Raw genomic sequence first — 14,269 nt, 5'->3', positions numbered from 1 at the left:
TCCACCGTCGGGCGGTAGAGGCCGGGCACATGCGTATCACGGACAGCACACGGAACAGCAGTCATCTAGCGGCCAAGACCTGGAACCGCCAGCGGGTCGGCAACAGCCTCTCCCCACCCCAACTGGACTAGCGCATGCCCATCCCACCTTCCCCTTGCCTGACACTTTGGCTGGTGGGACGAGTACAGCTGACTCACACATATGCTGGTTCCACTCCACTTTCAGGGACGCCGCTCACAACTGCTGTCCGCCCTGCGCATTCCCAAATGCCGCACGCGGGCCGCAGTAGGTGCCACGGCCCGTGGATACGTGCTGGGGCGCCCACAGACATTGCATTCTGTCAGATCCCCTACCTCACAAGGACGTCTGTACACTTTGGATTTAGGTTTGCGCCAGTATTTTCTCGTCGATACCGGAGCAGACGTTAGTGTCATACCTCCCACATTTTTTAAGGACACAACACCAATCAAACTGTCCCTTCGGGCAGCAAATAAGTTGCCACTTCATGTCAATGGTTCGGCCGAGTTACCTATTGAACTCAGTACTGGCAAACAATTCACTTGGTCCTTCTACATGGCTGACGTCGAACATCCTGTATTAGGGATTGACTTCCTTTTCCACTTCAGACTGTCTCCAGATCTTCAGTTGGCTGCGTAATTGCACCACGCCTCGTCCACTCATATTGCATGTTCAGTCGCCTCGTTGCCCCCCCCCCCCCCCCCCCCCCAGCTTCCCGACAACTTTGACACAGCTCCCATCGAGTGCTCTTCACTGGCGGACAGCCTCACAACTTTCATTGCCCAGCTCCAGCCCTGCAGTCGACGATCTCCGTGCTCACAACGCCAAACTGAACTGTGCCATATCATCGGCTACACAAGCCCTCATCGAGGCACGATGCCTCATACAATGCCTGTCAATGCCGCCACCATCTGACACTGGAGACGCACCTCGTGGAACTTTGTCACCACTGATGCAGAGAGCTTCCTCGGCACATCAGGTTAGCGACTCTTGTGTGCTACAAATTCTCGTTCACGACTGCGCCTGAGCAAGTTCGCCAGCTGACCTCAGTGCTATCACAAATGGCACGACACACAAAATTGTCATGACAGATGGGCCACCAGTTCGTCATAAAGCACGCCGACTGCCACCACATAAACTACGCGTTGCTAAAGCCGTAGTGGAAGAACTTTTACGGGCAGGTATTGTTCGCCATCAGACAATAACTGGTCCTCGCCCATACATTTAGGCCCCAAAAAGGACAGCACAGTGCACTTCTGTGGCGATTATCATCACCTCAACACATGGACAGTATTAGACAATTATCCAGTACCTCACATACAAGACTTTGCGCAAGTACTTAGCAGAGCACGCATCTTCAGTGTCTTGGACTGCTGCAAGGCATATTTACAGATACCAATGGAAGAGAGTGACATACCAAAGACAGCAGTGATCACACCTTTTGGCCTTTATGAATTTTGTTACATGCCTTATGGTCTCAAAAATGCGGCCCAAACTTGGCAGCGTTTTATAGACTCACTTCTGTTTAACTGCACATATTGCTATGCATACCTCGACGACATATTAATTTTTCCCCCTTCAACAGGGAACATGAACTCCACCTGCCCACAATGCAGGACTTATTGACACGTAAAAGAGTCAAGATCAATAATGACAAGTCACAACTCTGCTGCACGGCTGTCACTTTTCTGGGGTACACTGTCTCCTCGGAAGGTATATGCCCCACGCAGGAGCGGGTTGACTGCATTCGCGACCTTCCTCTCCCAGTGCCATTTCACGAATTATGCCGGTTTTTTGGAACTGTCAATTTCTACCATCGTAACCCGCCAATGGCAGCAGCAATTCAAGCCTGTTTGACTGACGCATTGGCCGAAAGACAAACCTCAGGCAGCCGCCGAGGACAGTAGTCTGACAACATGGTGAGAGCTTTTGAAGACCTTAAATCAGTGTTAGAACATGGTGTCACTCTCGCCCACCCTTTGCCAGATGCCTGAAACTCTGTTACAGCAGATGAAAGTGATTTTGCAATTGGTGCAGTCCTCCAACAGCATGTCAATGACATGACACAACCACTCAGGTTTTTTTCCAAAAAACTATCTACAGCTCAACGTAAATGGTCAGCATTTGACAGAGAATTGCTTGCAGTTTATGAAGCTGTAAAATATTTCTGCACAGACATCGATGGAAGGAATATAACAATTTTCACAGACCATGGCCCCCTCGCAGAGGCTATCCATAAGCCCGCTGCTGACCACCCCCCATGTAGGTTTCGGAAAATGGACTTAATTTGCCAATACACAACAGGCATCCATTACATTCGAGGTTCAGAAAATATGGTGTCTGACTACCTATCACGTATCACTGCAGTTTCGTCCCCCATTAATTTTGACGAATGGCCCACTTACAGGACAGTGACACTGAATTGCACAACCTCCAACAGGACCCAGATACTTCCCTTCAGATCATTTCGTGCAACCTACCGGGCTCGATCAGGCCACTGTGGTGTGATACATCCATGGGCACCGCCCGGCCTATTGTTCCCCCTGTGCTGCATTGCCAAGTGTTCACTGGCACATCCTGGTGCTAAGGCTACTATGTGCCTGGTTGCAGAACGCTTTGTGTGGTCAGGTGTGAAGAGGGATTGTCGTACTTGGGCTCGTGCTTGTTTACAGTGCCAGCACAGCAGAGTCGGCAGGCACACATAACCCAGTCTAGGTAAATTTGACATCCCAAAAGGCCGCTTTCGACATGTACATGTGGACCTCGTAGGACCCTTACCCATATCTAATGGTTTCAGGTATATCCTGTCTGTCATTGACTGCATTACACGTTGGGCGGAGGCAATATCCCTGCAGGACATCACAGCAGATTCCGTAGCATGCGCATTTGTATCCTCCTGGACAGCTCAATTTGGCTGCCCTGCATCCATCACCACCGACTAGGGAAGACAGTTTGAATCCCTGCTGTTTAACAAACTGTGCGTCCTCTGTGGGGTGGATAGATTCCGCACTACAGCTTACCAGCCTCAGAGCAACGAACTGGTTGAGCGGTGGCACAGGACTCTGAAAGAGGCATCATGTGCCACCTTGGTGAGTGGTGTGACGCCCTTCCCTGGGTTATGCTAGGAATACACGTGGCTTACAAGGCAGACTTCCAAGCTTCACTCGCAGAGCTCCTGTATGACGAGACCCTAGTTCTCCCCGCAGAGTTCATCAATGATGAAGCAATCGCCGACCTATCCAACCTCCCTACGCTAATTGAGCATGTCTGGACACACATAGCCATGATCTGCACACCTCCTCCATGACCACATACCCGTCCTTGGGTATTCCTGCATTTGGCACTGGAGTCTTGCGAGTTCGTTATGCTATGGGATGACACAGTCAAACCGGCATTACAGCCACCTTACTCTGGCCCACATCGAGTAGTGGCTTCCATGGACAATACTATGGACATCCTCGTCAGTGGCCGCCAGCAAACAGTTTCCCTCCAACGGGTGAAACCAGCCTGGACGATCGAGGAACCTGTACCACACCCCCTCGAGTCGAGTGTTCTTCCATCAGGTGACGACCCCGATCTCACACAGACCACCTACTCCCCTGCGCCCTACCATGATCATATGTGCACCGAGCCTACACCTGTGGGCAACTCAGTGGTTGCGTTATGACGATACTCTACCATAGTTTCACACAGGCATTGCATGTTACAATCCACAACCTCCGGCTCAACCACATGTTGCGTGTGACATTACCCCATCCCAAGTGTTGGCACCCAATACCCCCACAGAGTGTTCCAGTGGTTTCTCCTGAACTATGTTACTTTTCCCCCCCACCCCACCCCCTAGTGCCCCCTATATCCACTGTCGATGAAATTTGCATCTTAATCAACGCCTCTGAGTGCCCACGCGATGAGCTTTCCTTGCAGCTCCACAAGGGATCCATCTTCATCATCCGCCTAGGGGACACTTCATGTGGGTCCACACCCATGTCACATATCACCATCCTGAGCACAGTCCCTATCCCAAATGGGGTGGATACGGCTGCCATAGCTGCAACGTTCAGCACCGGCTGGATGTTTAAGATTCGAAACCCCATCTCCGCCTGTACTGGATGGACGGATGGACGACATCTTCTGTGCCAGTCCAGTTCACGCGTGCAGGTCGATCAGTGCGCCCTTCCTCCCCCCCCCCCCCCCCCTCTCCCCCCTGGATGGCGGACTATACGAGCGAGAGACGACCCTGCACAGACAGTATGGACTCTTAGCACACGGTGTTATCAACCAGCGAGCATCCCACAACGCCACCTTCCCCCAGTGTTCCGCACTCCCGGGGGCTGTGGGGGGAGGGGGGGGGGGAATGCGGGTGGGGGGGGAGTCTCTGTGGCGACAGTCGACCACCGTCAGTAACTTCACCAGTGAAGCGCAGAGTAAATGGTCTTTGGAGACTCAAGATTCTTTGGAGTTCTGTCTACTACTTGACTGAGTGATATGCGTGTCGTGAATTTTTGGAGTGTTTTTCTTGTGTTTTCTGTAATTATAAGAGGGCAGTTCAATAAGTAATGCAACACATTTTTTTTCTCGGCCAATTTTGGTTGAAAAAACCGGAAATTTCTTGTGGAATATTTTCAAACATTCCCGCTTCATCTCGTATAGTTTCATTGACTTCCGACAGGTGGCAGTGCTGTACGGAGCTGTTAAAATGGCGTCTGTAATGGATGTGCGTTGCAAACAACGGGCAGTGATCGAGTTTCTTTTGGCAGAAAACCAGGGCATCTCAGATATTCATAGGCACTTGCAGAATGTCTACAGTGATCTGGCAGTGGACAAAAGCACGGTGAGTCGTTGGGCAAAGCGTGTGTCATCATTGCCGCAAGGTCAAGCAAGACGGTCTGATCTCCCGCGTGCGGGCCGGCTGTGCACAGCTGTGACTCCTGCAATGGCGGAGCGTGCGAATACGCTCGTTCGAGATGATCGACGGATCACCATCAAACGACTCAGTGCTCAACTTGACATCTCTGTTGGTAGTGCTGTCACAATTGTTCACCAGTTGGGATATTCAAAGGTTTGTTCCCGCTGGGTCCCTCGTTGTCTAACCGAACACCATAAAGAGCAAAGGAGAACCATCTGTGCAGAATTGCTTGCTCGTCATGTGGCTGAGGGTGACAATTTCTTGTCAAAGATTGTTACAGGCGATGAAACATGGGTTCATCACTTCGAACCTGAAACAAAACGGCAATCAATGGAGTGGCACCACATCCACTCCCCTACCAAGAAAAAGTTTAAAGCCATACGCTCAGCCGGTAAAGTCATGGTTACAGTCTTCTGGGACGCTGAAGGGGTTATTCTGTTCGATGTCCTTCCCCATGGTCAAACGATCAACTCTGAAGTGTATTGTGCTACTCTTCAGAAATTGAAGAAACGACTTCAGCGTGTTCGTAGGCACAAAAATCTGAACGAACTTCTCCTTCTTCATGAAAACGCAAGACCTCACACATGTCTTCGCACCTGAGAGGAGCTCATAAAACTTCAGTGGACTGTTCTTCCTCATGCACCCTACAGCCCCGATCTCGCACCGTCGGATTTCCATATGTTTGGCCCAATGAAGGACGCAATCCGTGGGAGGCACTACGCGGATGATGAAGAAGGTATTGATGCAGTACAACGTTGGCTCCGACATCGACCAGTGGAATGGTACCGTGCAGGCATACAGGCCCTCATTTCAAGGTGGCATAAGGCCGTAGCATTGAATGGAGATTACGTTGAAAAATAGTGTTGTGAAGCTAAAAGATTGGGGAATAACGTGGTGTATTTCAATGCTGAATAAAACAACCCCTGTTTCAGAAAAAAAATGTGTTGCATTACTTATTGAACTGCCCTCGTACAAACCTTAATAAAGTGTCTTTATCATAATAAGTTGGAGTTTTCTGTGCGTGGTCCATCGTTATAGCCAAAAAACCCACAAGCACATAAAGTAGACAAGCTTTCATTTGTGCCAGTGGCAAATGAGATAATTTTTACAGTGAAGACAAGCACAGAATTTGATGTTTTCAAGAAATTGATCCACCTATTTACAGTCCTAAGAATGTAAAAAGTTGAACTTCAGTAAATATTTGATTACTGAGTGGTATAAAATTTTACTCTTGTGAAAGTTCAGCTACTGTATGCACAGTGTTTGGTTGCAATTAAGTGTCAATATGTACTCTGTGTGCTATCCCTATTGTTAAATCTAGTATCATTGTTGCTAAATCATTTATATGATTCATATGATATGAATGTCTTGCACAGTGGTCATTTGGAAATAGAAAAGAAACTAATAAGTAACATTATGTGGCAGAAAACTATATAACTCACATTATGTGGCAGGTCACTGAATTAAAAAATAAGTGCTAAAGTAATTTTAATTTTTTCAGTTTATTATTTTCCACTATTTTGTTAAGTTGATACAGGAATTACTGTCTTTCACATTTCTAAAAAATAAAAAAATTGCTGAATAACCTACCTGTAATGATGACTCTTGCATTGTTTCATCAGCGTTAAATTTTTCCATTAACACTCCCAGCTCTTTCTCCAGATCCCCTATTTGGAGCTGCAAGTTCTCTACTTGAGATGAAAAGTTAAGTTCCATGTTTTGTAACATATTCGCATAAGTTGCCATACGCTCTTCAATATCTTTCACTCTTGCGCATGGTTGGAAAGCATCTTGATCACGTGCCTCAATCTGTGGAATGTAGAGACACAATAAAATTCACATACAAAATATATACAGAGACAGTTTTCAACTAAAACTTTAAGGCAATGCCCTGATTGCTAAAAAAAAACTCCATTTTGAATCTGTGAAGCTTTTTTGGGATTATTTGCAGTTAATGCATCAAAATTAAATTATAAAAAAAATGTAATTATTAGGAAGGAACTATACACCACGTCAAACTTTCTCAGTTATTCCAGAAATCCATTTAGAATAAGTGTAGTGCAAACATCTCATCCCATAGTTTTGCAAGAAGTTTCCTCTGGCTACTCAGTAATATAACTCATGGTGGTATCTGTTTTAACATGATAAGTTTCTTAATACAAACCTTTCATGGTACATTTTTGGGAGATTTGATGTTATTAATACATTCACATAAGTTAAAATTTTTCATGTGCTTCCATTCTCAGAAAGATGCCACACATCTATTTACCACTACTCATTCTGTCGAAACCTGTATTAGTAAAGAGGGATAATTTACTTTATACTCTTTCATGAACCTAAATGACTCTATTTGTAGCTGGATGTAAGTCAGATACTGTTTTGGCATAAAATTGCTGTTATTATTGAGTTGTGTGTAGTTACTGTGATCCATAATGCAAAACTTTACCTTAAATCTAGTTGTTTTATATTCAATTTTCACTGCAACCACAAATTATTTTCTGTAACGATTAATTACAATGTATGTGTGGGTGATGGGAACAAAAGAGATGGTAGTGGGCTACCTGAATATAATTGTGTATATTTCTGTACATATTACAGATAACTATAAATTTAATTTGTCTGTGAATAACATACTGGTACACAATGGGCTTAATTACATACTCATCAGGATGTCTTTGGTGAAATATGCTCTTACAGTTTTCATTTACCCAAGATTTCAAACACTGGATTCTAAGAAGAATGACTATGCAAAATTAAAGTATATAATAATATGTAAAGAGCAAATTTAAGAGAAATAAAATTACTGTTAGTTTAAATATTGACACACACTAAAAGGAATTTTCAGGTTCATAGACAAGAGGTAGGCCTGTACACAGTGTTCCTTCCCTGTGATATGACATTAGGTGGGACATCCAACCATTTATGCATGTGTGAGATCAATAATATGCTAAGACTAAGTCGCTCAAGAATTTGCAGAAACACGATAATTCAAGGAAGAAAACTGTAAACACGAATGTTGAAATTGCAACTGCAATTAGTATACACATAGGATTCAATATTTGCTGTTTTTAGAAGTACATGCTAAGCAATAAACTGCACAATGATAGTAGCTGAACAAGCCAAGAACAGCTCCATAGGAATTACAATGTGGAAAATACAAAAAATGGCAAAGTTTGATGTTAACAGAAATGTAAAAAGGACTCATAAAATGAAGGAAGTTTTCCCTACTATGAGATACCACTAGGCTGTTGTATGTTCATCTATCATTTCTTGAATACATGAGTACTTTATGGGAATTCCAACATAACCAAAGACAAGATTTTATTGAAATTTATGCTAACACAATCCACAAATTTCATTTAATTTTTTTTTTTGTAATGGGATCAACCATATCATTTTGACCTATTAGTGATGAATTGGTCGCATTTGTGTGACAAAGCTAAAGCATAACCACAAGTGTTGCACTTGTTTGTAGTTTCACAGCCTCCTTCTTAGCAACATACTCACAGTTTTGCTCTGAATAAGGACTGACTCTAGTTTGCTTTTGTTCTACAGTATAACGTTTATTGTGTTAATCGGTTTTTGGCTTACAAGGCCATCTTCAGACATTTACTGAATACTGGTACCAAAGAAGTTACTATGTTAAAACTAATGTGAAACACAAATCCCTATACATAAGTACTTAACAGTGTAGATTCTCACTTTGAAGCCTGTGGAATGGAAATTACTACAAATAATAAGTCAGTTATAATTTTGGTAGTTTACAGGGCTTCTGCAGGGAAAATATGTATCTTTCTAAACCACATCGAACAACTTTTGAGCAAAATATCTTCAAAACACAAGGATTTAATTATCATGGGTGATTTAATATAAACTTATTAACTACAAATAACAGCAGATGAGAACTAGAGCACATAATGGAATTGTTTAAACACGTTTCAGTAGTTAAATTTCCCACTAGAGTACCTAGTACTTGTTATTGTAAGTCAAATTCTCAAAGGTCTGTCAGACCATGATGGTCAGCGGCTTACAGTAAATCATATCAAACTGTGTGATAAACTGAAACACTCCTTTAAAAGTGCCAGGCCAGACAAATATGATAAGTTAGAAATATTCAACTCCCTTTTACAGCCTATTGACTGGACCCCTGTACTTAAGGAGAGAAGTATTAATGAAAAATTTTATCTATTCTCTAATGAGTTTGTGTTGTTGTTTGAGGTCATATTTCCAAAAATAATCTTGAGACACAATCCTCAGGTTGAAAAATGGAAACCTTGGATTACTAAAAGGATCAGAATTTCCTGTAGAACAAAAAGAAATGTGTATGAATCCTTAAGGCTCTCTAATGATCCCATCAAAAATGAGGACTATAGATGGTACAGTATTTTAAAAAGAGTAATAAAAAATCCAAAACTATTTACATAACGTCTGAAATTGATAGCTCAAATAACAAATCAGAAACAAATTGGTAAGTTATGAAAATGGAGCATGGAAATATTGTAAAAAATACTGAGCAAGTAGCTAATATCTTTAGTAAACCTTTTTTTAACAGCTACTAAAAAATTGGCTGTGAAGGCTCAGTGAGTGATATGATAGCCCTTCTGCAAGCTAACAATACCAGAGTTTGCCAGATGCAGATAACCCCCATAACAATTATGAGATCAATAATACAATAGGAGAGATGAAGTCAAAAAACTCTTATGGGGTTGATGATATTTCAGCTAAGATACTCAAGCACTGTCGTGGCTATATAAATGCAGTCTGCTAACAAGTTTTTCAAAGGTCATTGAGAAACTGGTATTCAGAAGAATTGTTAATCACCTTAACAGCCATTACATTCACAGACAATGACATTTTTGTTCCTGCCAATGTCTATCAGTTAATGATGCTATTTTTCACTTTCACTGATCAAATTCTCGAATCTCTTAACAGAAAATTGGACCCAATTGGAATCCTATGTGAGGTATCCAAGGATTCTGACTGTGTCAACCATGTAATTCTGCTAAATAAAGGAGACTACTATGGGTTAAGTGAAATAGTGGGCATATGGATTAAATCCTACCTTACTGATAGGAAACAACTGGTAATAATTACTGGCAGTAATGGAATCCCAGCTTTACCCAAGTGAGGCACAGTCAACACTGTAATGCCTCAAAGCTCAGTGTTGGGAACCTTACTGTTTCTTCTATTGATAAATGACCCCCCACACTGCACCATGTCAGTCAGGAAATTCAACCTACTTGCTGACAACACTTCTCTTCTAGTTGAAAAAGCAACAAGGAACAACTGGGAAACTTCTGCAAACAATGCATTTGATGACATTCTGAAATGGTTTAACTGTAATGGACTATATATAAAAACAACTCATTATGTACGATTTCATATGGCACACAAAGAACCGGGGGATATAAATATAGAATGTAATGGACTACAAATGAAGCATGTCGACTCAGCTAAGTTCCTCGGTGTGTACAAAGATTGCAAACTAAAAAACTAAATTGGTCCAACCATATCATAGATCTAGAAAAAAGTCTACATTTTACAACATTTGCCTCACACATAACTGCATCAACCAGACATAAGGGTGCCATAACAGCTGATTATTTTGGCTATATCCATGCATTTTTGTGTAACAGAATCGTCTTTTGGAACAACCAGCCCTTGGCAAAAAATGTTTCTTTTGCTCAGAAGAGAACTATATGCATCATGAATGGTGTGCAACCAAGGCGCTCATACAGGAATCTGTTTAGGAAACTACAGATATTTGCAATGCTATCTCAGTACATATACTCCCTTGCATGTTTCATTAATAAAAACCACTCTCTCTTCAAAACCAATACTGAATATCATGGTCACAACACAAGGACAAAAGAGCACTTTCATAGTATCCAGTCAGACCTTACCCTTGTACAGAAAGGAGTAAATTATGCAGGTGTTATCAAAAGCCTTGCTCCTGCTTGCTCCTGAAACACCAGAGTTCAAGAGCAAACTGAAGGAATACCTAATACAAAAGTCATTCTATTCAATTAGTGAATTTTTTAGTGCATAGGAGAAAGTTTTTATTATACAACTGAGTTCAATGTATGCATAAAGGTAAACTATTTATTGCTGTAGTGTTATATTGTTGTTCAAATACTTTGATATTGTTAATTTGAATGTGTACACGTAAGTATTAATCCCGATTTATGTAATATGTTTTTATTTCTTCTAGTGTTCCATGTTGTTACTATGAGTCTTGTCATGAATTAACCATGTTGTGTGCTGCTGTATTGTTAATACTGTAAAAATACTGACTCTTTCCATATCCTTGCAACTCAATTGCTATCAGAATCAATGGAACTCGCAATAAAATAAATAAATACATAAATTTGAATAAAATAAAAAGAAACATTCCACATGGGAAAAATATATTAAAAAACAAAGATGCTGTGACTTACCAAACGAGAAAGCGCTGGTAGATAGACATAATAAAAAACACCCAAACACACACACAAATTTCAAGCTTTCGCAACCCACGGTTGCTTCATCAGGAAAGAGGGAAGGAGAGGGAAATACAAAAGGATGTGGGTTTTAAGGGTGAGGGTAAGGAGTCATTTCAATCCCGGGAGCGGAAAGACTTACCTTAGGGAGAAAAGGGGGAGGTATACACTCGCACACACACACACACACACACACACACACACACACATATCCATCAGCACATATACAGACACAGGCAGACATATGTAAAGGCAAAGAGTTTGGGCAGAGATGTCAGTCGAGATGGAAGTACATAGGGAAAGATGTTGTTGAGTGACAAGTGATGTACGAGGGGTGGCAATTTGAAATTAGCGGAGGTTGAGGCCTGGTGGGTAATGGGAAGAGAGGATATATTGAAGGGCAAGTTCCCATCTCCGGAGTTCTGATAGGTTGGTGTCAGTGGGAAGTATCCAGATAACCCTGACAGTGTAACACTGTGCCAAGATGTGCTGGCCGTGCACCAAGACATGTTTAGCCACAGGGTGATCCTCATTACCAACAAACACTGTCTGCCTGTGTCCGTTAATGCGAATGGACAGTTTGTTGCTGGTCATTCCATTTTTCCCCCTAAGGTAAGTCTTTCTGCTCCCAGGATTGGAATGACTCCTTACCCTCTCCTTTAAAACCCACATCCTTTTGTCTTTCTCTCCCCTTCCCTCTTTCCTGATGAAGCAACCATGGGTTGCGAAAGCTTGAAATTTGTGTGTGTGTTTGTGTGTTTCTTATTGTGTCTATCTACCAGCGCTTTCTCGTTTGGTAAGTCACAGCATCTTTGTTTTTTAATAAATACATAAATATTTATAAATGACATTGGAAAAGAAGCAACACATTTAAATTGAAGCAGAAACATGCAGTAAATAACAGTATTTGACAGTGAATTGAATTGAATTGAATTGAATTGAATTGAATTTTATTTGATCCTGTAAGATTACATTGTGTACAGTAAATGTACGTGTAATATAGGACATGTCAAAGTATTAACATTCTTTATAATAGAGGGAAACATTCCACGTGGGAAAAATATATTTAAAAAGAAAGATGATGAGACTTACCCAACAAAAGCGCTGGCAGGTCGATAGACACACAAATAAACACAAACATACACACAAAACTCTAGCTTTCGCAACCAACGGTTGCCTCGTCAGGAAAGAGGGAAGGAGAAGGAAAGACAAAAGGATTGGGTTTTAAGGGAGAGGGTAAGGAGTCATTCCAATCCCGGGAGCGGAAAGAGTTTTGAAAACTCTTTGCCTTTACAAATGTCTGCTTGTGTCTGTGTATGTGTGGATGGATATGTGTGTGTGTGCGAGTGTAAACCTGTCCTTTTTTCCCCCTAAGGTAAGTCTTTCCGCTCCCGGGATTGGAATGACTCCTTACCCTCTCCCTTAAAACCCAATCCTTTTGTCTTTCCTTCTCCTTCCCTCTTTCCTGACGAGGCAACCGTTGGTTGCGAAAGCTAGAGTTTTGTGTGTATGTTTGTGTTTATTTGTGTGTCTATCGACCTGCCAGCGCTTTTGTTGGGTAAGTCTCATCATCTTTCTTTTTAAATATATTAACATTCTTTATCACTTATTTTTCAACACCTTTAGCTTAAATTTTTACATCACTGATAATGAGTAACAATATATAAAAATTTAATGGCATAAGTATTCTGCAACACTGTAAAACTCTTTTTCAATGAGATAGTCTTTAAGTTTCTTTGGAAAGTCATTGTGAAGTACACTGTCTTGCAGGTTTTGGGGCAGACTTCTTAGTAGTCTGATACCAGAGTACTGGGGTCCTTTTTCTAGCATTGCCAGTCGTGGGGTATGCTCCGTACTTCATTCTTCTTTCTTGTATTGTGGGTGTGTACACTAGCATTTGTAATCCAGTCCTCACTACCTTTTGTGATGTACATTATTGTTTTGTATATATACAATGATGAAAAAGTTAAGATACCTAAATTCTTGAAACAGTTTCTGCACGTTTCAGAGGTCTTTCTTCTTAAAATGGTCCTAATTGCTTTTTTTTTTTTTGTAATGTGAACACTCGTTTTGTCTCTTGTTTGTTTGAGTTTCCCCACACAGTCACTCCATACTGTAAGTATGGTTCAAAAAGTCCATGATACACTGTACACAGAAGGTTCTTGTCTGAATACTGTGATAGCTGCATCATTAAGAATATGACAGAGCTCAGTTTCTTACATACATTATTAATATGTTTTTTTTCATTTCAGTTCATTATCCACAAGAATACCTAAGAATCGAACAGATTCTGCTTCTTCCAGCCTTGTTCCATCAACCTCTAAATCCATGTCTACAGCCTTTTCCTTGTTTTTAAACACTGCATACGTAGTCTTTTTTAGATTTATAAGCAGTTCATTTTCCAACAGCCATTGAGCTGTGACATTTGCAGATATGTATGCTCTTCTCTCAAGCTGTTCCATATTTTGGTCACTGTCATGTCATCAGCATACAATATTTTCTTTTCTTCCTCCTCAACACCTATATCATTAACAAATACATTAAATAACAATGGCCCCATTACCGAACCCTGCGGCATTCCATATTTGATGGATTTGGTTTCTGATTGGTACGAGTTTCCTAATGATACATACTGCTTGCGGTTGCACAAGTATGATTTTATCCATTCACCTGGTTGCCCCCGAATGCCATAATTGCTTAATTTTTGTATCAGCATTTCATGGTCAATGGTGTCACATGCGTTTGAAAGATCCAGAAACATTGCCGAGACAACCTTTTTCTCATCTAAGGACTGTAAAATGTATTCTGTTAGACTGACAATTGCTGATTCTGTAGATTTACCCTTTCTGAAACCATGTTGTGAGGG

General features: G+C 41.7%; 1 protein-coding gene across 1 annotated transcript in view; it reads right to left on the bottom strand.

Moving 5' to 3' along the window:
• LOC126161266 (uncharacterized) overlaps nt 1-14,269 on the bottom strand; it is a 322,839-nt gene that overhangs the window by 123,984 nt on the left and 184,586 nt on the right. Inside the window, exon 9 of the mRNA XM_049917005.1 lies at nt 6,515-6,733. Coding sequence (XP_049772962.1) covers nt 6,515-6,733 — 219 coding nt within the window. The remainder of the gene's footprint in view (nt 1-6,514; nt 6,734-14,269) is intronic.

The sequence above is a fragment of the Schistocerca cancellata genome, chromosome 2 (assembly GCF_023864275.1).
Source record: "Schistocerca cancellata isolate TAMUIC-IGC-003103 chromosome 2, iqSchCanc2.1, whole genome shotgun sequence".
Lineage (NCBI taxonomy): Eukaryota > Metazoa > Arthropoda > Insecta > Orthoptera > Acrididae > Schistocerca > Schistocerca cancellata.
This window is presented reverse-complemented; position numbering and strand designations above follow the sequence as displayed.